Source organism: Rattus rattus, chromosome 11 (genome assembly GCF_011064425.1).
Source record: "Rattus rattus isolate New Zealand chromosome 11, Rrattus_CSIRO_v1, whole genome shotgun sequence".
Lineage (NCBI taxonomy): Eukaryota > Metazoa > Chordata > Mammalia > Rodentia > Muridae > Rattus > Rattus rattus.
In genome coordinates this window covers 9208065-9234793 of record NC_046164.1, presented here as the reverse complement: position 1 = coordinate 9234793, position 26729 = coordinate 9208065, and the positions used below count along the sequence as shown (strand labels likewise).

The following is a 26729-nucleotide window of genomic DNA, read 5'->3' as shown; positions in this document are numbered from 1 at the left end:
TTTTATGACCCCATTCTTTAGAGTTGCTGACTGCAGCTCTCGGTCTTCCTTCAATTTATGTTTCCAAAATGACATTGAATGGTCTCGGGAGTTCTTTCAGAATTTTATTCATAAAAATAAATCCATGGCACTTAACATGCGGTTACTTTGAAGGCACATGTGGGACCCTGTTGTGGTGTGATCCTTGACATTCATGGCGTGCACATGGAAATCAAATGCCTTAAGCATTCTCTTGCTCTGAACTCACCACCCAAGGCCACGTCCGTGCCTACGTCTGTGTGAGTCCACAAGTGCTTGGTTCTCTCTACTCTGCTTCTGTTTCTACCACTACTCTGTCTCTGGGTCTGCTTTTAATTGCTTGGGTAAACTGATCCAAAGTTGTCCTACCTCTGCCTAAAATTCCCTGAGGCTCAATTATTTCCACTGATAGATATCCTCTAGCAGGAACCCTATAAACTGAAGACAAACTGTCAACTATATAAGGTGGGTTTTGAATCATCTAGAAAGAAAGGGGGCTCCTTGGGCACATAAGAGATGGGCTACATGGGTTTTCTCCGTGCTCCCACTAAGGGCATGCGAAGGAATACATGGTTGGCATTTTAATGGAATTGTCTAGAGCTGTCGATATGATGTCCACATTTTGTTAGTACTCCTGAGTTACTCTGAGTCTCTCGGCACTGGATACTATGCCTGTGCCTTTCCTTAGACTCTAATTTCTAATTGTTCTTCGAACGAATACATTAGCCAAAGCCACTGAAGAAATACTTTACCTGATTCTTGACCCCTCAATATTACTTAGACATTTACACTGCCTTCAGATCCTATGTAATGACTCATTATATCTACGAGATCCGTGGTGAGGGTCTGTATTCCATTATGTACAGGAAAGGTAGCGGTGTTAATTATGCTATGGTTCATCCTCATGAGATACTAATTTTAGAGATTTTCCTGAGGGGTGAAAAATATCCATTTTATATCCTATGACATGAAGGTGTTTCAGTATTCAGTTAATCTGTTTCTATGACTCTGTGCACTCACGCCTGGATTCCATCTTGACTGGTTTGCTGTAGGGTATGCACTGGACCATTTCCCAGTACATTTCCCTGATCTGTTGGTCTCTGTGCTGCCTCCTTGTTCACTCAAGATTCTCCTTTGACGGGGGAGAGCTCTTCTGACTGTGACAAACACCAATGAGATTCCGCATCGAGGCTGCTGGTGATTCTTCCAAGCTCCCAGCACAGTTACCTTCCTTGAATTCTTTGTGTACATAACCTTTATTGGGACGCATTTCAAATCCATTTCTTAAAAGGGCTGGATATAAAATACCATGCTATTAAAAAAAAATCCGCTGTAGTCTTTGAATGGTTTAGCTGCTGGGTGTGAATTCACATAAAGTTGCAGGTCCCCTAACCAAAACAGACTTTCAACTTCTAGTTGTGGTGCAAGCTGACTTTCTCTGTTTCATTTGCAGCGATGACGTCAGATCGGCCAATATAATCGCGGAAGAAAATGATGTCGCATGCCTCGTGATCGACCGAGAGTGAGTGTCCCAGTGTCAGAGAAGGCAGGCACCTGTTACTTTCCAAGACTTGGCATCTGTTACTCCAAGCCCTCTCTGTTTTCAGATCCATCACTGCTTGGAAATGCTGGCCAATGCTCAGCTGCATGTACATGCCATTAAAATTCATGAGCAGGAACCGGGCCTTCTGATCCGAGTCTGTCTCTGCAGTGGCAGATGCTGGCAGGCTAAATATTTTGTGCGCAAAGTTGATACATAATTATCAGCAATGGGCTGGTTTAAATTCTGTCTTTCAGGGAGCTCAGTTTGTGAGTGCTTTCATGGATTTATTTATGTGTCTGATACGTGGGCAAGTCTCCAAGGAGACAAGAAGAGCTTCAGATCCTTGGAGCTGGGGCTACAGGATGTTGAGATCACCTGGTGTGGGTTCTGGGAACCAAATATGGGTCCTTTACATGAACAGCTAACTATTGAGCCATCTCCTCAGTCCAGAATCTTCCTGTGAAGTAAAAAAAAAAAATTAGTCACTATTGTTGTGGTAAAAATATAAAACAAGTGGAATCATTCCTGTGTGTACCCTGGCGGTCTCACGCCCTCGCTAGCTCAAGGCTCCAGTGGGCCATCGGAACCAGTGTTAGTTTATCTCAGCGGCTCCATGCTGCCCCTGAGTACTTTCAGACCTGCTGTTCGTGAGCCCATTCTAATGTGGCACCCTGTCAGGCCGCCCTGACCTCACTCATAGCTCTCTTGTCAGGTTTCCACCACGCCAGGCATACACATCCTAATTCTGTATCGGGCCAGGTGCATCCTGCCACCATGCGTTCTCTTGAACTCAATGAAGTCATCACATGAAAGAACACATCACACAATATCCTCTGATCCAATTGATAAGATATAACTTGCCCATCTGGACAGCACACAATCCTGTACACATCCATCCCTTAAGAATAGTCCTAATAACCTGTAACTATGCACAGAGGAGAATCTTAACATTTACTCCCATGTTCTCTCAGCTGCCTCCCCCTCACTCTGACTCCTCCCCCTCCTCCTAAAACCTCTGTTCCCGCCTCCCTTCCTTCTCGTCCAGTGGCAGGTTTCATCGTATCTTGTCCTCAGCTGCATAATGACATCAACCTACACTTCTAAGTATCATTCTAGAGAGGCAGGGCCAACTGTACTAATTTTGTAATAATATGCACCAATATTGATATCATTCTTAGGTTACTCTTTTAAAACAAGTCTCTCTATCCCTCTCTACTTCAAAGGCCATTTGAACCTGGCTCCTTGAACCCTTCATTAATCAGTTAAATATTCACTGGTAATATAGCCAAGCCAAAGAATAGAACTCACATAGACAAAAACTGAACCGTGTTCTGGGTACAGCCATAGTGTCATCAAAGAAATAAGACATACTCCCGTGACATATTAACTTATTTCATAACTTATCACAAAGCAGTTTAAAAGTTGAAACAAACATCCAGATAGCTTTGTGTGTGTTCCTGCACTGAGTAAAACTCTCCAGCTTGGGGGATGGTTCAGGGCTGTGTGTGTGTGTGTGTGTGTGTGTGTGTGTGTGTGTGTGTGTGTGTGTGTGTGTGTGTGTGTGTGTGTGTGTGTGTATGTGTGTGTGTGTGTGTGTGTTTATGTGTGTGTGTGCATGTATGTGTGCTTGCATGTGTGTGTGTGTGTGTGTGTGTGTGTGTGTGTGTGTGTGTGTGTGTGTGTGTGTGTGGGTGTGGGTATGTGTGTGTGCAGGCATACGTGCATGTGTGTGTGTGTGTGTGTGTGTGTGTGTGTGTGTGTGTGTGTGTGTGTGTGTGTGTGTGTGGTGTGTGTGTTTATGTGTGTGTGTGTGTGGGTGGGTGTGGGTGTGGTGTGTGTGGTGTGTGTGTATGTGTGTGTGGTGTGTGTGTTTATGTGTGTATGTGTGCATGTGTGTGTGTGAGTATGTGTGTGTATGTGTGTGAGTGAGTGTGTGTGTGTGTGTGTGTGTGCGTGTGTGTGTGTGTGTGTGAGTGTGTGTACGAGCATTTAGGAAATCTTAGGGCTTAGAGGATAGCTCAGCCAACAAAGTGCTTGCTGCATAACCATAAGGACTTGAATTCTATCCCCAGAAACCACATACGAATTTTAGACACTGGGACATACGCTTATAACCCCACCACTAGGAATGTAGAGGGAGTCGATTTATCTCTGGAACTTGCTAGGCAACCAGCGGAGTCTAATTGGCAGGCTCCGAGCCAATATGAGACCCCATCCTAAAGGTGGACAGCTCTTGAATAATCACACCCAAGCTTAGGCCGCCACAGGTATACCCCTCCCCTCCATACACACACACATGGAAACACACAGATAAATGGGAACGGAGAGTGTCAAATTGTCTTGATACCTTCACGACGTACTGCCTTGTCTCATTCTATTTAGAACATTCAACCAAACTGTCGGGACATTTGATGAACTCCAAAAATACCTTGAGGGGTATGTGGCCACCCTGAACCGTGACGATGAAAAGAGACACGCAAAGTAAGTGAGACGAGGTTTCCCTGAGAGCGGTGACAGGGACAGGAGTGCTTGTCCATGCACCCTCGCTAGAGGATTCTGGAGACACTTTCCACTCCAGGATGGGGAGCTTTTTAAACCTCTTAAGTAAACACTGCGAGTGTTGAGTAGGAATTTGAGAGAATTTTTCTGATAAAGGGAATACTTTAGAATGGATTTTTTTTTGAAAGTTTCCAACGATGTATTTGTGAGTAGGAAGACATTGGATTGAGTTGACGACTTCAAATTAGTAATAGGGTTTTTTTTTTTAAAAAACATAGGGAACTTTTGTAATTTTTTTTGTTACACTAAAATTTTATTGTAATATTTTTGTGCTGAGAATTAAACCTACGACCTCATACATCGAAGCTGTGCTCGCTGCCCCCCCCCCCACTATGCTAACCTTAAGGCATATGAGGGAAGACTGAAGCTTATGCTCTCGAGACAGGCTTCTGGTGAGGTACACTCAAAATTTCCAGTAAGAGTAAATTTTGAGTTAAAGCGTTCAATCAGCACTTCATTTCTCCCCAAGATATGCGCCTCCAATCTCTGTGCCTATAGCCTTTTAGAGTAACATTTCACCCATGCAGAAGTCAGGACAGTTGGCTTTAATTCAGGGACGAGACAGGTGTTTATGAACAGCAGCGCTTAGATGTAAAATGAGAAGTGCATGTTCTCATCTCACAAAGCAGTCGTTCTGCCTAAGGCACGAAAATCTTCACTATCGAACAGCAGAAATTCTCAGTGTGGCCTTATGGGAATGACAAACATGACTGGTTTCATTCTCTTCCATGGACTCCTCTCCTGGTTTATTGATTAACAGGGATTTTTTTTTTTTTTTTGATGTGTTTCAAATGCTCCAAATCCCTCCATTTCACTCGCATTGAATTTGACTTTTGTCCAACCGAGTGACCCCAGGTCTGATCAAATGCATCCCTGTCAAAAGTTGAGACAGTCCTATTGGCACCCATGGGCCGTGTGAGAGTAGACTTTGTGACTGGCAGGATACCAGCACCATCAGCATACATGTGTGTGTGTGTGACTTCTTGCTTCTCTCTTCAGGCGCTCCATGTCTAGCTGGAAGTTGTCCAAAGCCCTTTCTCTGGAGATGATTCAGCTGAAAGAGAAGGTGGCCAGATTCTCCTCAACCTCCCCATTCCAGAACCTTGAGATTATCGCAACACTGGGCGTTGGTGGGTTCGGAAGAGTGGAGCTTGTAAGGGGTTTACGTTTCAAGCATCTGAGAGAAGCATTTTGATTTTTTTGTTTGTTCTGTTTTATATCCCAGCTTAGGTTGGAGCAATATCTGAGTTATCATTGGTATCTTAAAGCGTTCTGAATCTGAGGAAGTAAACGTTTTCCGTCTGTTTGTGCTCGCAACTAGTAATTAAGTGATCTCTTACATCACATCCCGTGATGAATCCTTCTTGACAGTAATTATTGGAGAATGTACCAAATAGGCATTCTGAAAGATTATGAAGTGTGAAAAAATGTATTTCATAACAACATGTGCATAGATGTGTACAGTCAAACACAGTATCTCTCTGCAGTGGCCAGCAGAAATACCCTAGGTGGGATCCTTAATATTATAGTCATATCCTTAAGCAACCCTACTTCTGTGCTTGGCTTTCATTACCCTGTTTTGGGGTCGTGTAAAAAATTTCCATCAGAGAAACAGGAAAGAAGGAAAAAGCAAAAGGATGCTTGAAGAGCAGCCTTCCGCAGCACTCAACAGACAGCTGGGGGCCACGGCCTGGTATCCGTGAGCACCGCCTTTCTGTGCTAATAATATCTTAATAATCAGCTCCCAAGAAGTAGCAGAGGTCCTGGGCTAGACCAAGTGTTCTGAGGAAACCTTGGAATACACATCTGTGCTCTCGTGGGGCGCAGATGGCTCTGAGCCTCTGGCAATCACCAAGTCCTTCTTTGTCCCGGCGATTTTTAACAGTTCACTGTACAGTGACCTCCAGGAGCTACCTCGAGGCCTTTGTCTGCAGGATGGGTGGACATTAGCAGCTGTGGAATGCTGCTCCAGACCCCGAGAGAACAGGTCACACCCACTCCAGACTCATCTCTGACGGAGGAAGGGAAAAACACTTCCCTCACAGGGCGAAGAATATTTGTAATGCGTCTTATGCCCTGTACAGATATTCTCCACCCAAGAGCCAAGCTAAAAGACTGAATTAACCATGCTGAGATCTTCTTTCCTGCGTAACAACTACTGGAGACGTAATTTCTCCAGCCATTTAAAACTCTGTAGACATTGCAAATGATAATGATAAATATGATGAGAATATAAGATGCCAATTTCCATTTACTGATCATATTGTCTGCTTCTGGATTTTTATACCTATCAGAAAAAATAGTTTTCAATCTTGATATACCCTAAAGAATGTGTTTTCCTTTTTGCATACAGACAAGGCCCTCTTTTACTTTCTAATGCCAATTTCAACCATGATGGATATATACACTTCTATTACCTGATACGTCCGATGGACTTTGGAAATATGCATAATACAATCAAGGAAATAAATTTCTACTTTTAACTAATTTAAATTTAAATAACCTCATATGATTAGTAGGCTGGCCCACTGAGTAGGACAGACACAGAATTAATTTGATATGAGTTTCTTTGAAAATTAGAGGTGAATATTAAGAAGTCAGAAGCCTTGGCAATTCTTAGCGAAGTTGATCATGCTACACAGTGAAAACTAAAGATTTCTGTCCATGAAATTTAATGAGAATCTGTTTTCTTACTTCAGTAGAAAAATTTTAGAACCAGGTTATATGACGTATTTTGAAAATGATTAGAAGTGCATAAAGTTATATAGTAATCAATTCTAGAGAGATACATGGTTAAAAGCTTACATACTCTTTAAAAGTAAATTAAATTAATTTAACTCTTGTTAATTAATAGGTTATGTTGCATATTGCAAATTGTTGTGATACATTAAGTATGAGAATGCTTCCATCTCTCACATAGGTTAAAGTTAAAAATGAGAACATCGCTTTTGCCATGAAGTGTATAAGGAAGAAGCACATTGTTGACACAAAGCAGCAGGAGCACGTCTACTCCGAGAAGAGGATCCTGGAGGAGCTGTGCTCTCCCTTCATCGTGAAGTGAGTGGGCAGTGGGCACTCCAGGACGTGCTCTCTGAGTTCTCCTATGGGATCTTGGGTAGGAGTTTCCAACTGGTCCTATCCTAAGGAAACCTTGCTAACATGCACACATGTATACACGTGTGTGTGTGTGTGTGTGTGTGTGTGTGTGGTGTGTCTCTGTGTCTGTGCTTGTGTCTCTGTGTCTCTCTGTGTGTAGTGTGTATCTGTGTCTCTGTGTGTGTCTGTGCATGTCTGTGTGTGTCTGTGTATATGTGTGTGTGTCTCTGTGTCTCTGTGTGTGTCTCTGGGTGTGTCTCTGGGTGTTTCTGTGTGTCTCTCTGTATGTAGTGTGTATCTGTGTCTCTGTGTGTCTCTGTGCATGTCTGTGGATATGTGTGTGTGTCTCTCTGTGTGTGTATGTCTCTCTCTCTCTGTGTTTTTGTGTGTGTCTCTGTGTGTGTCTGTGCATATCTGTGTGTGTGTATGTGTGTGTGTCTCTCTGTGTGTGTGTCTCTGTGTGTGTGTGTGTGTATGTGTCTCTCTGTGTGTACCTCCCTACCCCTCCTCTCTCTGTGTGCGTGTGTATGTGTGTGTGTGTCTGTGTGTACCTCCCTACCCCCCCTCTTTCTGTGTGTGTGTGTGTGTAGGGTATATTATAAAGTAGTTGAAGCTAATGTAGAGTTGGGAAGGAGGAAACAAGTGTCTGCCCAGGGTGAGCAGATGTTAAAGCTCTGCAGGAAGGGCATTTGGCCACACACAGTTACCAAAGGGGGCCATACCTGGTCCTGGAAGCTCCAAGCCCCAAAGTGCCCATCCCCTGGCAGTTATTCCCTTATGCTCTGTACCTGTGAGCGGCTTGGCAGAGATACTCTCTAGGCCATCGCCCTCTTCACTTGCATGCCCATGGGCCACCCAAATAACCAGTTTAAGTTTTCATCTACTTCTTAACGGTCCCTAGTGTAGTTTTGGTGATTTCTGGTGATGTGTAGCCTACAGGAAAGACCAAATAGGGGGGACATGTGGCATCTAGCCTGGACTCTAGCTCTGGGGCCCCACTCTGAAATGCTTTAACTCTCTGATGAGCCTGGTACTAACTGTGCTCGAGGCCCAGGATGACCCTGAACTCACAGAAACCTTCCCGCTCCTGAATGCTGTGATTGTAAATGTGTGCACCGTACCCAGCTCCCGAAGGATGACTGCAGTTCCCAGTGCTGTGCACTGTCTGTCAGCTGCTTCCCTCTGGTGTGGTACAACCAAGAGAAGTGTCAACGCCTTCCCCCTCCTTCTCACTTCCCACCATTCCCTCCCCATTCTCCTCCTCCTCTCTCTCATTCTTCCTGCCTTCCTTTTAGCTTATGTGTATGAATGTCTGCCTGCATGTATGTATGTGTACTATACGCATGGCTAGTGTCCACCCAGGCCAAAAGGAAGGCGATGGAACCGGTGTTATAGATGACTGTGAGCTGCTATGTGGCTACTGGGAACTGAACCTTCATCTTTTGTGAGAACAGCAAGGGGTGAGCCATCTTTCCAGCCCCTAAGACAGAGTCTTCTTGAACTCTGAGCATCTGAAAATGTTTGCCCCCGAGTGTTGAATGCGGCATTACTGTCCAGGCACACCACCGCAGGTCTGAGGCTCCCCTGCCCCAGCTTCGATTACGGGGGTCTGTTCAGGCTCTCATACCTAAGCTTGGAGTATGGAGGCCTGTTAAGCATGCCATCTCTGTCCTTCTCATGCATCGTTTTTAATGCTCAGAACCACTATACCCACCATCTAATCTCCAGAGGTTGGCCGAGGGCAGCAGAGCTCCTGACAGACCTGCCTTTGTTGGACCCGGATCCTACACACACTCCTCACCCAGACTGCCCTTCACTTCTAGGCGTCCTTGCCAAGTCGTTCCCCACTAGCCTTACTACTTCAAAGTCTGTCCCCTAGTCTAGTTCCAATGTTAGATAACCAACTAGGGGGCATACAACATGCATATAATGACCTGCTAGGGAAGGTATGTATCATATGCACAGGCCTGTGGCGTTGGGGAAGGAGGACAGCCCCTATTTGATAGGTGGCATGACGTCTTTGTGATGAAGGCGGTCTGGAAATGGAGATGAGGAAGTTCAGTGGGCAGAGGCAGAGCTGTGTGAGTACAAGACGAAGTCAGAGGTCCACGGAATAACCAGAGAGGCTTCGGTGAGAAGCCCTGTGTAGCTGTTGGATGTTGCCTTAGGGTTTTACTGCCGTGAACAGATACCGTGACCAAGGCAACTCTTATAAAGACAACATTTAATTGGGGATGGCTTTCAGGTTCAGAGGTTCAGTCCAGTATCATCAAGGTGGGAGCATGGCAGCCTCCAGGCAGGCACGGTGCAGGAGGAGCTGAGAGGTCTACATCTTCCTCTGAAGGCTGCTAGCAGAAGACTGTTTGCTTCCCAGGAGCTAGGAGGAGGGTCTTAAAGCTCACACCCACAGTGGCGCACTTCTTCCAACAAGGCCACATCTCTTAATAGTGCCACTCTCTGGGCTAAGCATGTTCAAATCACCACAGATGTCTGTGTGACAATGGAAGTGATCGTCTGTCGCGAACGTTACTGAAGTTAGAGCTCCTCCAGTCTCAGAGATGTTAGAGCTACATTTCTAAGCATTTGCTTGCTCTGTCTCCACAGATTATATCGTACTTTCAAGGACAATAAATACGTATACATGCTTCTGGAGGCCTGCTTAGGCGGGGAGCTCTGGAGTATATTAAGGGACAGGTAAGGAAAAGGTCTGCAAGTGACCACTCTTATCAACTCACATCCGGGCTGGTCTGTGAGGACGGTACTCCGGTACCATCATAGGAGAATATTCTCACAACACAGAACCAGGTGGTAGTTGGCATGTTCTGTTAGCTAACATTACAGAAGTAACATTCGGGTCTCAAAATCTGTCCTCCTGGTATATGGGCTGAAGGGTTCCAGGCATATGGCATGTATGAGCTATCTGAGGTCACATGGATGGGAAGAGGCAGGCTCAGTTTCAGAATACTAAAACGGGATGTGGCGGAGAGTGGTCAGGCCTTCACGGACAAAGCAGAATGGGATGCCTACAAGGTTTTGGTTTCATGGAAGGAGTGATGTTGGCAGTCGTAATGCAGATGGTACGAAGCAGCTTCTATGTAGAAGGCATAGTGGTAGAAGTTTGAAAGGTTCCTAGACAATATGGGATTTTGCGTGTCAAAGGCTATAAGTATGAACTCTAGGAAAAAAAATAAGTTCAGAATTATCTGAAGGAAGAGGGTGATATTAAAATATCCCGCTAATTGGAAAGCTAAATAACCAAAGAGAAGTTACGCGTTTGTAAGGAGGTGGTAAATCAAAGGATGCCCTATGAATGACAAAGACTGACTCAAAAGGGCAGAGAGGTGCAGAAAGGCAAGGTGGGAGAGCTGTAGACTTTTGAGCAAGTAGACAAGGGCACTGGGAGAGCGATGTGAGGAGGGCATGCTGCAATAGACAGGAGAGTCGTTGACTGGCGAGCCTTTAGATAGCCTTCTTTGGCACAGTGGTTCTCAACCCCGGCTGCAGGACGCAATCACATGCAGAGCTCTTACAAGCCAAGATCGTTTTGTGATATCATCACGTGTCGAGATTCACTTTCCTGGGGTGTGATCCAGTCAACCATTTGTTTAAAGGCTGATCAGTGCTCTCATGGCCAAGACCCACTGAGCTAGGGATGTAAGTAAACGAATGCCGGGTTAAGAATTTGTGCACACAACCACATGTAAGTTACAATGTGGTCTAGATGCCTAGTACGGCACCGAGGGCATCCTCAGAGTATTAAGAAGAGAAACCGTGTCATTGCAGAGGCAGCTTCGATGAACCCACCTCCAAATTCTGTGTGGCCTGCGTGACAGAAGCATTCGATTATCTACACCGACTAGGCATTATCTACAGAGACCTGAAGCCAGAGAACTTAATTCTGGATGCCGATGGCTACCTTAAGTTGGTAAGGCGCGTCCTCTTACTCAGAGGAACACGTGAGGCATTTCTACAACAGAGTTGTGCTATAGGGGCGATCTCTTTTTTGGTTTTGGTGCAACTGCCACTTTTTACTCTGAGGGACTTGGCACTGGAATACTTTATGCTTAACCCTGTGAGCAATGCTATGAGTATATTCTATTTAAATATGTTTTATGTATGGGTGATTTGCATATTTGTGCGTGCTGTGCACTCATGGCTGTGCCTGAAGAGTCAGAAGAGGGTGTCAGATACCCTGGAGCTGCCATGTGGGTGCTAGGAACTGACCCCTGTCTTCCGAAAAAGCAGCCAATGCTCTTAACCTCTGAGCAGTTTCCCCATTAACTATGCATACGTTCTTTTATGCCACAGTGATTCAACCATGTCTACTACTCTTTCTGAAGATTCACATCATGGAATGTCTTTTGAATTTGTTAGTATCACTTAATCATTTTTATAAAAAAATTTTTTTATCATATATATAAGTTCACTGTCGCTGTCTTCAGACACACCAGAAAAGCACATCAGATCTCATTACCGATGGTTGTAAGCCACTATGGGGTTGCTGGGATTTGAACTCAGGACCTCTGGAAGAGCAGTCAGTGCTCTTAACCACTGAGCCATCTCTCCAGCCCTCACATAATCATTTTTTGTTTGGTGCTGCATATAGGAACTGCCTTGTGAGGAATAAAGAAATGAGTGTGACTTCTGTCTCAAGGGATCCACTTTCTAAGTAGGGAGAGAAGGAAACATGTGGCCACTGGTAGCTATTTTGAAATCTTTCTACTTGTTCACATAGGAAGTCAGCGTTCAGAAGCTATGAGGTCATCTTTCCTTGCTAACCGTCTCTGTGGACCATTTATTCCTTGCAGACCACATAAGACCATAAAAGGCATTCACTTCTTTCAGGGAGATGCTAATAGAAGTTGGTGTTCAAACTGAGGGAAAGTAAAGCCACTTTGGATTTCAGGAAGAAAGCCTACAGGATGGGAAACCCAAGTGGCTTTCTGGCATCCATTTTGATAGCTCCTCAAAGATATCTAGCCACGTCGGAACTTAACCACTTGTAAAGATACTGCCACCTTGGGGCTTCAATGTGGGGAGATAACATTACTTACTGATCAGTTATCAGACACAGAGGCTATGTTAAAACTTTTAACAGTGAATCTGCTTGATAATGTATGAGATCAGTTTAATTGGTGTAATCTCGAAATTTAGCCCAAGTGATTAAGTTTGTTTTGTCTAATTTCTAAGAGATCGTTTCCTATGAGATAAAATAAGGGGCCTTTCATGCGAAACCTGGCTCACTCCCAAGAGACATTTTGTCCATGAAAAGCTTTATTTTGTCCATGAAAGACAGCTTTCAGAACTGGCAAGGTACGAACACAAGACTTCACAATTCGTCCATTGACTGTGACTCCCCCAAGTCTTTAGGGAAACTCTTTGGAATATTGTAGAAGAAAGAAAAACTATCATGAAGGCTGAAGACTGCTTATTAAATGTATCTCTTACTTTTCATAGTTGTTTTCCCAAAACTCTCAGAGAGCATATTTAATATTTCTAGAACTAGATGGCAGTGACTTCCTCTTTGCTATTATTATATAGCCTTCACATTTATTTATCAATAGGCAAAATAAACAGTTAGTGGTTTGAGGTACCTAAAAGGTCAGTGTTGAATTTTCAATTACCAATTATATTTTGAACTGGATATCCTGAATATACAAAATGTCTGGAAATACCAGATAAGACACGAAGAGGAGTGTTGGGAATGCACGGAGGGGTTCCACAGACAACATAGGAGTTTCTTTGGGGCTGGGGAAGAGGATAGAATAGTAGTGGATGGTTATTACATTGCACACAGGAGTTACAGCAGTTACCTCATCTGAGCAAAACCAGTCCCAGTGCTGTCATCGAAGCTACATGCTCAAGCAAGTCTAAATGACCTAGAATTCTGATTTAGTGGCCATGTCACTGAGGAATAAGAGATCAACCCTCAGATCTGGGCCTTGTGGGAAAATGAGCTAGAGAAGGACTCTCGTCAGAAGCAGGAACCAAACAGGTTAAACAAATATCAGAGTTATAAAGACGGTGCGCATAGACAGACATACTTACGTCATCATTAGCTCATGGGAGAGTAATAAAAAGGTCTGCTCTAAGAATTCTTGGCCACAAGCTGCTCTTAATGAAAAAAAATCCAAGCAAGAATTGAAATGAGGATGGACCCATGCTGGAGCCATGCCCAAGGTCCTAGGCACCACTGCAGATTCTTTTAAAAAGAATTTTCTGTCAATACAGGACACAAAGAACTCCTGGAGGTGAAGTTCCAGGGAAGACACGCTCTTGCTAGATACATTAATAATAAATGGACGAGAAAAAATACTAAGTATCATGGGCATTAGTTGGTGAGAGAATGAAGAGCAGAAGTAGATGTTTAAGCTTCTCCGGGCTCTCAAAGAAGATCTAAGAAGCCTGGAGAAACTGTCTGCTGAGAAAATAAGGCTATAATATTCATTAAATAGACAATGGGAGTTCTTACGTGTGGTGGAGTAGCTTGGGTTGGACCACCCTTGTGTGACTAATTTATGTATAAAATGTGAAGTCACTGGAGAGCCATCAAAGGAAATAAATACCTAAGCCTTGATACAGGGTGTCCTGATAAGTGAGACCCACGTTTTAAAATGGCTGCATAGCCGTTTATTGAGAATATGCCTCAGTATATGAGGGATTAGGATTAAGTCTAATTTAACATCATAGCCAATGAGCGACTTTGAACAGTTTCTCATTAGATTGAGAACAGAAAGATTATCTGATCTTACACTGTTAACATGGTAATAGGTTTCAGCAAATGAAATAAACCAAGAAAGGACAACAGAAGGCCCCAAGTCAGAAAATGAAATAAATGACCTCTTGTTATTTGACTGTAGCATGAATTTTTATTTATTATTATTTTATTATCATTTATTCATTATTTAGAGAAGTCTTAAAAACATCCAAAAAAGAGCTTAGAGTGTGTAAGTGAAGCACTGTTGGCCCCAAATCAACACACAAGTAAAACTCTCTTTTTTATATCGTAGCAATAAAAAGTTCTAAATAAAATAAAATGGCACTTATAAAACATTACGCAAATTATAAAATGTTATATTAAAATGGTATCATCATTATGAAAAATTAATAAGGTTTATTTACACAGTATAACATAGTAGCTCTTCACTGGAAATCGTTAAATAATGAATAAATGGTAGTATAGAATATGTTCACGATTTGTAGAAAGTAAGAGTGTATCAAGCAAAATTTGTATGAAGATGTTGGGTTTTCCAAATTGATTTATGTGACTTTTGTGCCCGTGCAATCAAACCTGTCTTGTAAGACTTGCTCTTCAATGTCATGAGCTGGTACTTTCCCGTCTTCTTTTGGTCACAAGAGCCAGTACTTTTTTCTGTGGGAGAAGAGTCCCTGAATTCCAGAGCACTGTCAGGGTTCCCGTGGATATTGGCTTCTGTAGTAGGGAAATCCAGAATTTAGACAAAGTGAATCGTAGAAGAGAAAGGCCAGTAGGTATAAACAAAGAAATAAACAGGGCGGGGACATCAGGGAATGGAGAGTTTCAGTTGACAACTTAGCAGCAACAAATGAAGCCAGAATTCAGTAGAAAATCATGCTAAAAATTCTGAGCATGAATAACTGACGAAGTTTAATTCTAAGCCCAGAAAAACCATCTTTCAGGAAGGGCGCAATGAGATATTTACACAAAGACGAGAGCTGTTTGCTACATAAAAAAGGATATGATTATGGAAGGGTAAAATATGACGTCCCATCCCCCAAAGAGAGTCCAAGGCAGCAGGAGAGGTGAACACTGGACAATGGTAAATCTGTCAGCTAGTCAAACATTAGGGTATAAATCGGCCGCACTGTAACGCATCACATTAAAACAAGAAAACGCAAGGTAACTCAACAGCGGCAGCATATAAACTTAAAGTAGGGGTCTCTGAAATTAAAATAGGATAAAATGTCATCGTCAAAGAAGGCAGCAAGAAGAAACAGGAGAGCCAGGGGCGGGGAAAGAACATAAATTAAGAAATTAGAGAGAAAATCCAAGATATGTGAATGAACTTAACTCTCCAGAATAAAAAAAAAAAAAAGAATTGTCAAATAAAAATAGAAAATAAAAAATCAGATAAATGATATCTGCAACAGAAAGGCTTAAACAATGAGGTGCAGGAAACTGGAATTAAGGATGAAAAAGATGTGTCTGGAAATGCTGAGTCATTAAAAATCAGGCTTCACTGTTTCATTGTCAGGGAAGAAATATTCCTAAAGGTGAAACGATACCATATTATGAGAGGGTGCACAGTTCATCGAGCTCATAGAAAAAGTCTGGTCTTTCAAAGTGTTTTCCAATTAGATTCTTCAGAAGTAAACAGTAGACCGGCAGAATTAGGGGCACATACAGTTACAGACATTTTAATGTACCACTCAAAAGTTAATATCATAAAATACCACAGCACTAGAAGATGCATAGAACACAAGTAACAAACTTGACCTCGTAGGCCTGTGAAATGTTGTTCCCAGTAGGTGATGAGTGCCCACGAGAGATATTTTAGCAACTGCTGGGTCACTAAGCATGCGTCATTCAGCAGAGAAAAATACAGGGACTGGGTTGTTGGCAGAAAGCCCTGTAGAACTGTATTGACTGAGGGTTCCCGAGGTGGTTGAATGGATTGGCAGTGGTGGGGGTACCTGCCGTCAGCATGGTAGCAGTCACAGGGTCCTTGTAACAATGACCTTGGCCTCACTCATATGTATGTATGCATGCATGCATGTATGTATGTATGTATGTATGTATTATGCATGCTTGTATGTATATATGCTTGTATGTATGCATACGTGTATGTATGTATGTATTTCTTCTTTATCTTAAACCCTGAAAATTTCATGGGAAGTTAGGCATCTAATGAAGGTAAGTAAGAAACGAAGTGTAAAATGAAGTTATGGTCTCATGGGTCATTAAGTAAGGTAGTTTTCATCGTAAAGTTCTCAGTACCTCCGGGTCTAGGTTCGTTGCTAGATGTTTGTTTTGAAGCTAGTGAGTGGGCATGTTCCCACGATTTTTTCCAACATGTTTTATTGTTTTACTGATTGATTTCTGGGTTTGTAAGTTGGTTTTGTATCTTACCACTTTGCTGAAATTAATTATTCCTAGAAGTTTTCTGGTAGAAAATTTGGGATCCTTTATGTATACTATCACATCGTCTACTAAAAAGGATAGTTTGAGTTCTTTCTAGTCTATGAGTTTCCTTGTGCTTTCCTTTTCTCTTCTTATTCCTCAAGCTAAACCTTCAAAAACTCTGTTGGAGAGTAATGGGGTTGGCCAACAGTCCTGTCTCATTCCTGACTGGAAAAGGATTCCTTTCAACCTTTCTCTATCCAGGATGACGTTGGCTGTGGGTTTGTCATATGAAGCCTTTACTTTGCTGAAATACATTCTCTTCGGTCCTGCTCTCTGGAACTTTTATCATGATGTCATGCTGCATTTTGTCAAAGGCCTTTCATATATATACTAAGTTATACTATTTTTGCCCTCACAATCTACTTAGATGCTTCATTACACCTCCAAACTTCTGTGTGTTGAACCATCTCTACTTCTAAGATGAAAGAAAAGACTACACTAGATGATTTTTTTTAAAAAAATGACTGTTTTCAGTTTGAAAATGAAAAAAAAAGGGAAGTAAAACATAGACACTCTGAGGAAAAAAAATACCTAAGTAATAGAAAAGCTAAGATTTGGAGCTCCGTGTCTTAGAGTGTGCCCGTTGTTGATAATTACAGACATAGCTGTGTGAAGAATGTTCTTCCCCCTCAGTCCTGAGTGAAATTGGAGTTCACTTTTTGTTTGTTGGTGTCGTTTCACTGAATTGTCCCTACCTAGATTCTACCTAGGTCCCAGTTGCCTTCACCAGTTCACCACATTAAGTACAGATTGAAGAACCAGAGGATCATGGATATCTCACACGTGTCTCTCCCGCACACATGCCACAGTTTATTTCTTCAGTCTTGTTTCCCTTTCCAAGCCAAGGAAGGCCAATGAAGCCAATACGTTACAAACCTATGTGTGCATGAGAGGAAAGTGATGCACTAGTGCACCTTTCAACTCTAAGCTGGGTCCAGTAGTGAATGCCTGGACACGGCTGGTGTCAGAAGCCTCAGTGTAGAGGGAAGTGCGTAGGTCATAAAAACATCAGCCGCAGTGTCAACACTGAGCATATCTTGCATTTTCTTATGCAGGACTCTAAGTAAAACTAAGGTGTTCTATTGTTGCACCTGCACAAAACAGAAACCAGCAAGTCATCTGGGTGGAGTTTTAAGGACATCAAAATAACTCAACAGTTAGTGGGGAAAATGTTAATAGTCTGCAACCAGGTGAGAGAATATTCTAATGAGGATCGAATTAGAAATAGCTAGGAGGACCAGAAGATAAATAGGAACGCAGGAAATGCCAGTGAACAGGTATCCAACTTTAGAAGTTAAAATGATAGAAGACCATGAATGGAATTAAAAGGGAGAATAATCTCAAATTATCGTGAAATAGGATTCACAAAGCTAAAGCTGATTGAAAATATTGATAAAGTTAACAAATCTCCCGTTCATTTTAGTTATGTTTCTATCACTGTTATACAACACCACGACCAAGGCAACTTATCAAAGGAAGCATTTATTTTGGGACTTCCATTCAGAGTGCTAGATCGCAGAGCCAATGCCTGGTGGTTGAGACAGCTGAGAAATTGCATCCTGTTCTACAGGTTGGAGGTAGAAAGAGAGAGACTGAGAATGCTCTCTCTTGAAACTTCATTGCCCACCCACAGTGATTCACCTCCTCCAACCAGGTCCTGCCCCTCCCCTTTCCCAAACAGTTCCATCAGCTGGGGACCAAGTATTCAAATACACGAGTCTAGGTGGACCACTCTTGTTCAAACCGCATTGCGCTCCCTGTCCCCCACAGGCTTGTAGCTACATCACAGTGCAAAATGCATTTAACCCAATTTCAAAAGTCCCCATGGTCTTTTAGTTTCTTCCCAGTTTAAACTCCAAAGTCACGTCTGAGACTCAAGGCAATGTCTTGATTCTAACCCACCAACCCCCCCTCCCGCCCCCGTAAAATAAAACAGCGAAGTACATACTTGCAACGCACGGTGGCATAGAATATACATTACCATTGTAGAAGAGGGGAATGGCAGCCGGGTGAAGAAATACCAAACCAAAGCCAAGCCTGAAACTCAGAGGGGGCATTTCCAAATCCTCTAACTCCATGTCTGACATCGGAGGGCTTAGATGGCTCCAGCATGGAGGATAGAGAGACGCTTTCCCCACCCTCCCACGCCGTCCCCTGCTCCCCTTTCCAGCTGGTTCAGTTCCACTCCCTGTCTGCAGCTCTCCCCATAGCAGAAAGGCTCTGGCTTCTGCACCATCTTGGGTTCTCCAATCTAGGCTTTTGCTTTCACAGCTTCTTCACACGATGGCCCCTCAGGGCCTCCACACACGGACTCCTCTGACACCTCCCTGTCCTCTCTGTGGCCATGAAGGAAGATTCCTCAACTCCATTTCTTGTGTATCTTTTGTATTTCTAAAGGCAGAACCACATGTCCAGGCCTGCCAAATCTGGGTACTGCTTGAAGTGGAGGCTGCTTCTCTGGAATCACCCGTGCAGGCGGAAACTCTCCTCTGCTTCACTTTACAGAAGCAGAACTTTCCTTTTGACAAGTTGGGAGCTTAGCTGGGTAGGGTCTAACACCGAGGACGCCCTCATTTTGCTCGACTTCACATGAGGCCTTTCCTTACTCTTCTCGTCTCTTTCAACATAAGCCATTAAATCTCTTGTGTTCTTTCTTACTTCAGTCCATTTTGTATTTCCGTTCACCTCACTTACTCTTCTTCATTGTAGACCTTCATAGGAGTCTACACATGACCCTGCAGCAAAGCCCGTTATTAGGCTGTTTCGACATCTTTGCCAAGGGAATACAATGCTTTTCAGTTTAGCCTCAGACAGGGTCTTAGGACAAGGACAGAAAGCAGCTACGTTCTTTGCGAAAATACCACAAGAACTGTCCCTAGCCCAGTTACTAATCGTGTTTCCTCCTGGGACTGTTTGAGGTAGGATTCCACTGTCTATGTGACTGTTAGCGTCACGGACTCCGGGATCCCGCTAGGATGTCTCACTTCTTAAGCCTCACTTAGGGAGTTCAACCCTTCCCTCGTCCAGAGTCCCACCGTCGTCCATATTTCTCCAAAAAGTGGCATGGCTGGGCCTGTCACAGCAGTAGCTCACTTCCTGCCACCAATTTCTGTCATGGCTACTCTTTTATTGCTGCGATAAAACACCACGGCCAAAGCAACTTATAAAATAAAGCGTTTACTTTGAGGTTTAAAAGTTCCAGAAGGTTAGAGTCTGCGACAGGAGGGCAAAATCACAGAGGGCAAAATCGCAGCGGAAACAGATGAGTACCTACATCTTAATCCACAAATTGGAGGCAAAGACACTGGGAATGGTGGAATTCTTTTAGCATCTCAAAGCTGACCCCCAGTGATACACCATTAACAAGGCCATAATCCTCCGATAGTTCCACCAACTAGGACCATGCATTCAAAGTACCGGAGCCTATGGGTGGACATTCTCTTTCAAACCACCACACTGCCTCAAAGAAAATAGGGTCTATAGAAAAATTCTGTTATGGATGAATATTAGCAAGGTTTATGTGGGCTAGAGAGGTAACTTCCAACGTGTTGGGTAACTTTACACTGTATATGAAATCTCAAATGTCCGTAAAATATATACAAAATATCTAGATAAAATGATCTAAGGAAAAATAAAACAGTCCTATTAAAATGTTATTAATTTAAGGGACTTTACAGTTCATCTTACACGAATTCCTTACAAGAACAGTAAAAGACCGATTGCTCTCACTTTAAGAAGCTACTCGATGTAAATTTAATTATTCAAGGAAATTGCCTTAAAAAGCCAAGTTGACATCCCCTCTCATTCATGAACCTAGTGCATACATTAAAATATTAGCAACTGACCATTAAAACTAATCACAAATTCATTACAGATACCATACCAGGTTAGATGTATTTGTGGATTGTAAACACAGTTTAACCTGGGATATTTCATGGAAAGAGCCTTTCGTTTCCTGGTTCCGTGTGTAAAGAACTTGAAAGTTACCCCTCTCTTGTAACATAGGTAAGGAGCAGGTCAGACACGACAGTCAGCATCCCTTCTGGGATCTGTAAGACAGAGGCGACAAGGCACGTGTTTCTGAGCTTGAGAAGGATCACGGAGGTCACCGTGTGCAGGAGCAGAAGCCTCGGGGCTGGAAACCTTCGTGGGTCCTCACACTTCATGGCTTTGTCCTACAGAGCTTGGCTGATTTTTCTCAGTAAACAGAACGGATTTCCTTAGGCTTCTTTCAAGGAGTGTAAGAGAGGGGCTGTTTTGAAATGAGACAGTGCACTGTATTCTCCCTGATGAGGAATGCCTTGGGAGAAACTCAGAGCCAGGGCCTAGCACAATAGGCTCTTATCAGAGCCAAACTGACCTGGAAGAAGAGAAGGGCACCAACTCCAACCCCACTCAAGCTATTCCGCCTCGCCTAAGGGGGAAGAAGTCAGGGAAATATTTGCTAAGTTCACATGGCAGAAACTTGGTTCACTAAAGAACCAGGGCCTAACTGCAGAGGCATCGAGGAGACTCTTTCTCCTGGGAACTGTCACGCAGGACCATTCACAGTCGCTCCTTTGGCAATGCTCTCCATAGCTGGCTCTCTGGTACATATTATATGGTACATATGGATATGATATGAGGTGATTAAAAGACAAAATGATAAGTTGAAGAGGCAGAGCCTGCCTCAGAACTAGGCAAGAATTGTCAGGATCTAACACAGCCACAGTTAACATACTGAAGGGTTTAAGGGACAAAGCGGGTACCTTACAAGAACAGACGGGTAATGTAAGTAAAGATATTAATCCTAAAGGGAAAAAAAACTGACGAAAAATAGATAAATAATAAAAGTAGCTGTTATGAGCCTGTTAGCAGACTAGGTAAGGCTGACATAAGGATCTCTGGATTTGAGGAGTATCTGAAGAAATTTTAAAAGTCCAAGAGAGCAGATACTGTAAAACAGGCAAACCAACCAACCAATCAACCAACCAATCAATCAAAGCAGACCTAGTCACGGGCTGTGGAACTGAAGGGTGTTCCCTAACGGGAGGAGACTGAGATGAGAGAGGAGAGGACAAAGGGGACAGAAGCCGTGCTGGAAGCAGCATGGGCAAAAGTCCACACAGATGCACAGGGTGGAGCACATGAGGGAAATGGGATGGTGACAAGGATAGTTACAAGGATGGGAAAGAAGAGTTGGGGGTGCTCTCATTATGCCTGTGAATGGCACTGTGTCAACTGAGTGTGTGAAGGCGGTGATAGTGTGTGCTCACAGCCACATGGTGATAGTGTGTGCTCACAACCACACGGCATTGAACGGGTAACCCGTAGCAGAAAGACAAACTCATTTGGTGCAAGCACACTTATACACATCATTTGGGTATCTTTGGTTTTTTTGTTTTTCTTTTTCTTTTGCTTTGTTTTCCTGTTGGTGTGGTAAAACGCTCTTACGAAAGCAACTTAAAGGAGAAAGTTTTACCCTGGCTCACAGTTTTTAGGCTTCAGTGAGTTATAGTGGGGAAGCCAAGACAAAAGAACTCGAAACAGATGATCATATCAGAACCACAACCAGGAAGCGGAAGTCAATAAACTGATGCTGCCACAGAATTCCCTTCTCCACTGACATTGTCCATGATCCCAATCAGGGAGCGGTGCTGTTCACAAGACACAGGCCTTACCACAACAGTTAATGCAACCAAGACAATCCCCACATGCTTGCCCAGAGGCCCATATCTCAGGTGATTCCAAATTCTGTGTCGTTGACAACACTAGCCACCACAATGGGTCAATAAAGAGGTCTCATAATTGTGTTTTAAAATATTCTGATTCAAAAAAGCATGAAAACCCAAGCTATCGTAAGTTGTATAATGCTCCCCAAAGCACTGTTGATAGAGAGACATAAAGCATTGAATGCCATATTAAAAAGGAGAAGGATCAAAAATCATTCATACACATTCCCGACTGAGGGAATACCATACAAAGACAGAAACGAAACCTCACGTTCTTTTGACTGGAAGATAATTGAAAATAACCCGTGATCTTGCAATTGAAAACAGAAAATTCCTAGAGGAAAAGCTAATCATGTCAAAGACTGATGCTTTGATGTGATTAAAAAAAATCAATAAATCCCAAGATTAAATATTAAGGGAAAGAAGAGGAGACTCACAAATTAGTTTCTCAAATAAATATTGCAAAATGATATTATTGCATGGATACAGAGATGGCGATAAACAAATTCTGTCAATAGCCCACAGGGTTGAGAGCTTAGATTAAATGAGCAAATTCTTGAGAAGACATTGTCTTCCAACTGTTAGGAGAAATAAAACGTAAATAAGGAGAGCAAAGGTGATCCCTAAACAAAGACAGTTGTTTAAAAAAAATAGCGCGTCCACCTAAGACCCACCCCAAGTTACCCACGCACCAAAACCACATCCTGCACAAGAACTAGGTAAAAGTCAATCACAGAGATAAGCATTACCTAATAACTCATAGGGCCCCCTGAAAATAACATAGCGTAATATCTGGATGGCCTTGAGAATGGTGAAGCCTTCGTAAACACATATGAAGGGCTATGATCTATGAGAGAAATAATCGGTAAGCTAGACTTCACTGAAATTAAAGCGAGGCCAAAGTCCAGAGAAAAACATTTTTTAAGAGATATATCAGATAAGGGCTCATTGCAAAAAAAAATGTACAAATATACTTAAAACAAAATTGCAAACAACTTGATTAAAGATAGACTAATGACGTCTATGGACAGCTTACCACAGAAAATTACAGATGGGAAAGAGACATATGGGAAATATGAAGTCATAGGTCGTTGGGGAGTTAGACACTAAATAAGCACACCGCCACCACATGCATGGTATGGTGGCTAAAGTGTAGAACATGGAGGACCCCAAGCGCTGAAGAATGTGGGTGGTCTGGAATTCTCATTCAGTACTGGAGAGTGTGAATGGTACCACTCCCTTGACAGATAGTGTTAGTTTCTTAACAAACTGGACACACATGAACCAATCACATGATTATATTCTCTGTACTTACTGAAGAGGGATAGAAACTATGATCACATAAGGACCTGGACATAAATGTTTATAGCTTTACCATAATTGCTGAATCTCGGAGCAACTAAGATATCACTAGTGGGTTTATGGGTTTATCATAGTGCTGAACTGGGAATAAACTATGGTAAAGCCAGTTTAACCTGGATTTTTTTTTTTTATGGAAAACTATTCAACTCTAGAATCAAATGAGTTCTTAACTCATGAGAGGACTTCCTGTAACTTTAAATGCTATTAGCAAGGAAAGTAAAGCCCTGCTTGAAATGCTTCATGCTGTGTTACTTCAAGTGTAAGACATTTTGTAAAAGAGAAAATTGTTGGAGACAGTGGAAAGATTAGTGGTAGCTAAGATGTAGGATATGGAAAAGGCATAAGTCTGGATAGTTTGGGATAGTAAAATTACTCAGTGCTGTATATAATGAGACACGTGTGATTATATATTTTTTCAAGCCTACAAAATATACATCAATTATGAACCCTAATATAAAGAGGGGACATTTGGGAATAATGACTTGTTAACGCTGGGTGGTTCCTCATTTGCAAAAAACTGTCCTGCTGTGGTGTGGGGTGTTGACAGTGAGGGAGTCTGAGGATGCACGGGACAGGAAGTGTATGGGGAAACTCTGTATCATCCCTTTCAGTTTCGCTGACTGATCTGTAAAAACAAAAGGCTTAAAACAAGGAAAAAAGCACATTTTAAAAATCACACTCAACAAATTAAGATAGAAACAATTTAATAACGAATTTAAAAGCATCAGCAAAAACACACTACCTGAATAGATTTCTCCATGCCCATATGTTAAGAATCTCTTAGAAAACTAGAAAACAGAGTCTATTTTATTAACCCAGTAAAAGGTGCCTAACAGAACGTAGAGTAAACATGCACCATATAGTCATATGGTCAAAGCATTAAAAAGTGTTGCCTTCAAAGATCAGTGGTGTAAGTTGTGAACTCAGAATGTAACAGTGCACACAACACCTGAAACCAAACAAAATGCCAGCTCTGAGAAAGGGAAATTGGACTCGAAGACCCCACCTCCACTCCCCAGTCTAGAAGCCATTTGTAATTGATGCCTGCTGGGAAAGGGGAACCAGTTCCCACCTATGGACTGTCAGTTTATATCAACCACAGTCCAGGGCTCTGTGCCCAGGGGTCCTTGGCCAATACAAAACAAACTCCTGTTTATTTGTGTGTGCTGTGTTTCTTCTTCTGTTTCTTTTCCTTTTTCCTTTGTATTTTGTTTGTTTGCTTGCTTAATTGAGAGAGAAAGGGATAGATAGATAGATAGATAGATAGATAGATAGATAGATAGATAGATAGATAGATAGATGGATGGATGGATGGATGGATGGATGGATGGATGGATGGATGGATGGATGGATGGATGGACGGTGGGTGGGCAGACAGATAGAATATGAAGCCCAATAAGTAGGGAAGTTGGGAAAATCTGGGATGGGGGGGGGTTCCTGTGTGGAAAGGATATAATCAAAGTACATTGTGTGAAAAAAATAAAAAAGTTTTAAAATCATTACTGGACATTCTACCTAATGCAGTAAGATGTAAATATATTTAAAAGACACACTGAAAGGTCGCGACAAAACTTATCAGATTGATTCTTTATAGAAGAATCCAGATTTTATAAAAGCAGACTTTACAGTTCAATGGAGGCCTTGTGGTATGGCTGCAGGGCGTCTTGGTACACAGCGTACTTTAAAATAACCAGAAAGAGAGTCAATGGGGACACAAATGCCACTTGCAAAATGAAACAGTGTGCCTAGGACTGAGTGTGGTAAAGTGTTCATAGCTTTACTGAGAAACTTGCCAAGTTTTATAGAAAGACATTTAAAAGAGCAAAGCTAATAGATGGGGTGGTTCATGCCCTCTTCTGGGCAGAGCTACACAACTTCTCAGCCCTCTTTCTGGGTCATTGTGACCAAGTGACATAGTTGTAGCTTGTGCAATCACAGCCATGCTGTGCACACCACTAAGTTCTGGCTTACAGATGTCTTATGAAGTCCGTACTCTTTCTGACTTGTCAACAAAGACAGACAACTAGAGTTGGCAGAGCCTTAAAGTTGAAATCTGTGTCCCTGAATCATGGCTTCAAGATCCTTTTACGTCCCAGGAAAAGCCATTATGTGAGTAAGAATTAATTAATGTATAGTTGAAACTTAATGTCTTCCTGAATCTATTTTTATACTAGCCAGCATTACTTACCCCAACTCAGACAGATGCGTCATGTTTAAATACAGGAAGACTTCTCTTCCTTGAGGTACTCTGTCAGCTGATCTACAGTCTGATATCCTTCTAATAAAATTTCCACCAGAGCTTTTTATGATACTTGCTTGGCAAGCTGATGCTAGAAATTTATGTCAGGATACCCAAGCACTCAGAATAGCCAAAGTATTTATGAGGCTACATAAGGAAACCAAGGTAAGAAGAAGTTGTCTCCTCAGTTATGTGTGCTGATCATAGCTAGAATACTTCAGCAGAGGAAGTTCAAGTTGGAACTTTATCCTCACAGAGAGTAATTAATTTTCAATTAAATGGTGTTACAATGTAAATAGACTTGATTGTACAAATGCACCACTATGGGCTTGAATGAGAAAAAAAATCATGTTATCCAAAATAGGTATGATAATGCTGATCTAAAAATTAAAAACTAGAGGCAGTATTGTATTTGTGATATCAGATGTGTGGTAAAGTTAGAAATGAATGGGGCCAATTGATAGGTGTGTGTGTGTAAGCATGGGTGGTCGCTTGGCAATGGGCAAGAACACACAGGTAAGGATTTCTATCTCAGTTCTCTTCTTGTTACTGAACTGGTGGGGCACGGGGAGGCCTCTGATTCTCTTGCATTTGTGTCACATTTTTTATGTATCAAGAATTTCCTCATGTAAAATATGAAAATATTCACTGGGCTCCAACCATTTTCTGCTGACACAGCATGACTACCTTATTTGCTGGTGGGACCGAGCTTGTCCCATCAATAAGCTGAGCTCATGCAGCTACCTCTCCTTCAAAAATATCTTCTGCCTTGATTTACCTTTGCTATCCAAAGGCATGTGATTTTGAGGTATGTTCAGTAGTAAAGAACGTGGAAGGAGAGAGAAGTAGGCCCATGATTCAGGGTAACCTTCGAGGAGATGAGTCTCAACATATTTTCCTAATTCAGCCTTGTGAATCAAGTCTTTCCCCTTCTCTTGCCCAAGTCAGCGCTCCGTTTCTGTGAATCTCTCCGCCCCATGGAGAAGTCAAATTTCATAAAAGACTCCTCTACTTGTACCTCAGCCTCTCTTCCTGTCT

At 42.5% G+C, this 26729-nt stretch overlaps 1 protein-coding gene across 1 annotated transcript in view; it reads left to right on the top strand.

Annotated features, from left to right (window-relative positions):
• Prkg2 (protein kinase cGMP-dependent 2) overlaps nt 1-26729 on the top strand; it is a 103821-nt gene that overhangs the window by 55475 nt on the left and 21617 nt on the right. Inside the window, 6 exon segments of the mRNA XM_032916130.1 lie at nt 1472-1540; nt 3944-4042; nt 5120-5273; nt 7041-7177; nt 9821-9910; nt 11000-11141. Coding sequence (XP_032772021.1) covers nt 1472-1540; nt 3944-4042; nt 5120-5273; nt 7041-7177; nt 9821-9910; nt 11000-11141 — 691 coding nt within the window.